Raw genomic sequence first — 3,454 nt, forward strand, 5'->3', positions numbered from 1 at the left:
GTTGACAGTTTACATAGCCTGTAAGGGATGGCACTTCAATGATTCGTGGGTTTAAATTTTGTGGGCAGCCCATAACCACAAAAACCACATAATTTACGTTCCACAAAAATTTCAAGCTATACCATATACCAGACTTGACTTTATTTTATTGTTTCACTGACTGAGTGTACTGGTATATATTGTATACAATTGATAGATAATTTGGATTGTCTGAGTGATATCCAGGTAGCAGAGAAGAGGCTGTTCTTAATTCAAGGAGACAAACCTCAACTGATGAATTGGGAGAAATATGGTCTAAGGATTGGAGTACAAGAAAATACCTTATTACCCTCTGAGACAGTAGAAGCAGCAGTGGTTGCTCTTGTAGGACAGTTCCAGTTTCCTCCTAATACTGTCCTAGTGAGTGCTGTGTATGCAGTATCACTCTCAAAGCCTCTCCTCAAACGACTCAAGTTAGAGATACAGCACTGCATTGATTTAACAGGACGACCAGCTCTTAGTCGTCATCTCAAGTTTGCTATAGCTCCCATCAACACACCCAGTCTTCCTTACCAGTTCTCAGTAGTCGAGGGAGGAGAGTTTAGACCTGATAGTGGGTATGGATCCATTCAACGTAAAGAGTTCTGTTTGGTTTGTATACTTGGGGAAGAATGGACTATTGGAGGAGGTGATGGTGTCCCTGTAGCATCAGTTATTGATTATGAAGGAGACACAGAGGAAGAAGAGGAGGAAGAGGACCACCTTTCAGGTATTTCAATTTCAACTTAGCAAAAATTTACCTGTATTTTATTAATGCAAATCTATTAGTCTTGGCCCAGCCCCTTCCAGCTATTGATGTATACACACCCAGTACCTGTATATCAGAGTGTATGAATTATGTCATAATAAGGCATTATGAGTATAGAGGTGTGGAGAATTTAGTGAAGTTCACTGCAGCTAAAGATCTGAATGCTCTTGTTGAGGTACACTTTATTGATGATTGCCATACATTATATAACATGCTTTTGTATACAGTTTATTCATCAGAATTATTCTCAAGCAGAAATAGGACAGACTGTTTACTTCAAATTTCAGTCTTCCAGTGATTGCATTGAGTTGAAACTTGATACTCTACAAATGAAGTCATTCACTGGTTGGACTATACAGCCACACTATGAGACTTGTAAAGTAAGTTGAAATACATGTGTAATAGTGCAATTATTAAATTATTTTAAATTAATCTATAGTTGCATCGCTTCGATATTGACAAATTTGGTGGAGCTAATAATTATTCTATTCCTTCATCTTGTTTGGTATCAGTGTATGAATCACCTGATGCTGTCCCTACACTACATTACTCTGTTCCACTGGAAGGTGTGGCTGATCCCATTACATTATATATTCATGCATCAAGGAGAACTATTTATCCTCCAACAAGTAAAATCATTTCAATTGTTTATTTATTTAATATTAATCAGATCCTACTACCTCCTTCTCCTCCTCTAATGTAGTACATGACCCAACATCAGTATCATCCACTGGAGGAGCTAGTAAGTGATAATACTGTGTGTATATACTGACCTTTGACCTCTATTAGGTCCATCAGCTACTGTTGATGTTAAGAGAGTTAAGAAAGTGATCAATGATGTTCTTATATCTCGTTATGCTGCTCTCAATTCACTACCAATGGCAGCTGTCCCTGATCTTGCGAATCAACTTTACACGTTTCATCTTATTCGTAGGGAATTCAGGGAATATTCTTCAATGGAAGCATTCATATCAGAGTTCAAGGCTAGTCTTAATTTTATGAGGAATTTGCCTCAAGTGCAGGAGCACTGTCAAAAGTTTTTAAGCTCATTCGTTGCTGTAAGAGGCAGTTATGCTGCTGCAGCAATGGTTTTACATGAGGACTGGATTGAAGCTATTAGGAATGAACTGGGATTTGATTTTAATATCAATATTGATGCTTAACTACTCCATTAGATTTTTGCATTAATTAAATTGTATTTTTATAATTGTCTTTACAGTTTTTAACTTGTACAAAATGAATTGGGTGGGTCAATTAAGAAGGCGTGTATGTTCCGTCCCTCTAGCTCGCAGTGCCCAAAATGTCTTCTCTTTTCTCAGTCCTCTTTTGAAATTACCTCTTAAATTACAGCCCCCCCCCCCTCCACAGTCAATGGCTAAGACCAGTAAAGCAGCTACTCTCCCTACAGTATCAGTACCTGATTCATCCATTGACCTACTGCCTGGTGAGTATTAAGTTTATTTGTAATAGTAAATGAGTAGATGTATATTTACATTATTTACCTTTAAATGTACATTATTTACATGTACATGTTGCCTAATCTATCTACCCTTAATCATTATTTCCAGGAGAGGCACTAGTAGGTCATGCTCCTGATACCCAGCAGTTACTGTATGAGTCAGAGGGACCTGATAAGAGTCCTGGGTATATCTATGGGACACTCTACATTACTAATCACAGACTATCATTCAAACCTGCTCCTTTCAACACTGATAAAGTATGACCTCATTTTAATATACAGCAAATAGCTTTTAAATGTGTCATTACTTTATTTTATCACCTCTCAATCTTTCTTTGCCTTCCTTCCTCTTTCTTCCTTCTCCCTCTCTCTCTCCCTCTCTCCTCCTCCTCTTAGCTCTCTCCATTGGATAGGTCCTCAGTATTCAAGAGTCATTATATTCCATTGAGACTGATACTGCAAGCATACACTAGTAAGCCACCCCATCAGTCAGTCAGTCATTATTATGTACCTGTACCAGTGTATACTAATACTGTATCAATGTAGAGTAGGTTGGGTTGGGTATACTGTAATGTATTTATTCATCTTATGTGTTGTTGTTGTTGTTATTTATTTATTATTTTATCATTATGAGTGTTGTTGACTTGTTATTTTTATAATACACTTTAAACTTTACAAGTAGCAGCTTTTCATACATGTATTGTACACACTTACATTATGTAGTGTATTTGTGTTTACTATTATTTATATTATTAATTTATTAATTAATTTTATTTATTTATTTATTTGTTTGTTTGTTTATATTGTGTCTAGTCAGCAGTAATAAGAAGAGGCTTGTTACTGCCAAGTCAACTCTGCCAAAGAAAATAAATGAACTGGAAATAATCTGTAAAGTAAGAGAGAGAGGGGAGGGAGAGAAAGAGAGAGAGAGGAGAAGGCCTGTAAAGTAAGAGAGAGGGAGGAGGAGGAGTGATGGGTTAATCTTCTTTCATTATTCTCATTATTCAGGACTTACGAAAGGTTGTGTTCAGTTTCAAGAGTTGCTCTAAGTCTGATGTAGTACATGTAAGTATAGTTATACTACTATACCAGTACTGTACTGGTCTGTACTGTCATTGTACTGTTACTGTTAGTGTACTGGCCTGTACTTATACCAGTACTGTTACTGTACTGGCCTAGACTGGTCTGTACTGTTAGTGTACTGTCCT

The 3,454-nt window shown here is 36.9% G+C and overlaps 2 protein-coding genes across 2 annotated transcripts; both read left to right on the forward strand.

Annotated features, from left to right (window-relative positions):
- The first annotated feature begins 371 nt into the window (after positions 1 to 371).
- Positions 372 to 1,964, forward strand: LOC109586296 (uncharacterized). The gene is made up of 6 exons (XM_020002476.1): positions 372 to 748; positions 808 to 962; positions 1,015 to 1,167; positions 1,227 to 1,416; positions 1,458 to 1,529; positions 1,577 to 1,964. The coding sequence occupies exons 2-6, from the start codon at positions 870 to 872 to the stop codon at positions 1,948 to 1,950; spliced, it is 882 nt and encodes a 293-aa protein (XP_019858035.1). The 5' UTR covers positions 372 to 748; positions 808 to 869; the 3' UTR covers positions 1,951 to 1,964.
- Positions 1,965 to 2,084: 120 nt separating this feature from the next.
- On the forward strand, positions 2,085 to 3,425 carry LOC109586297 (myotubularin-related protein 12-like). Its single transcript, XM_020002477.1, has 5 exons — positions 2,085 to 2,231; positions 2,356 to 2,504; positions 2,643 to 2,718; positions 3,060 to 3,139; positions 3,255 to 3,425. Exons 1-5 carry the CDS (start codon positions 2,159 to 2,161, stop codon positions 3,423 to 3,425), a joined length of 549 nt encoding a protein of 182 aa, XP_019858036.1. The 5' UTR covers positions 2,085 to 2,158.
- Positions 3,426 to 3,454: the final 29 nt, after the last annotated feature.

Source organism: Amphimedon queenslandica, unplaced genomic scaffold (assembly GCF_000090795.2).
Source record: "Amphimedon queenslandica unplaced genomic scaffold, v1.1 AMPQUscaffold_12905, whole genome shotgun sequence".
In the NCBI taxonomy this organism is placed as follows: Eukaryota; Metazoa; Porifera; class Demospongiae; order Haplosclerida; family Niphatidae; genus Amphimedon; species Amphimedon queenslandica.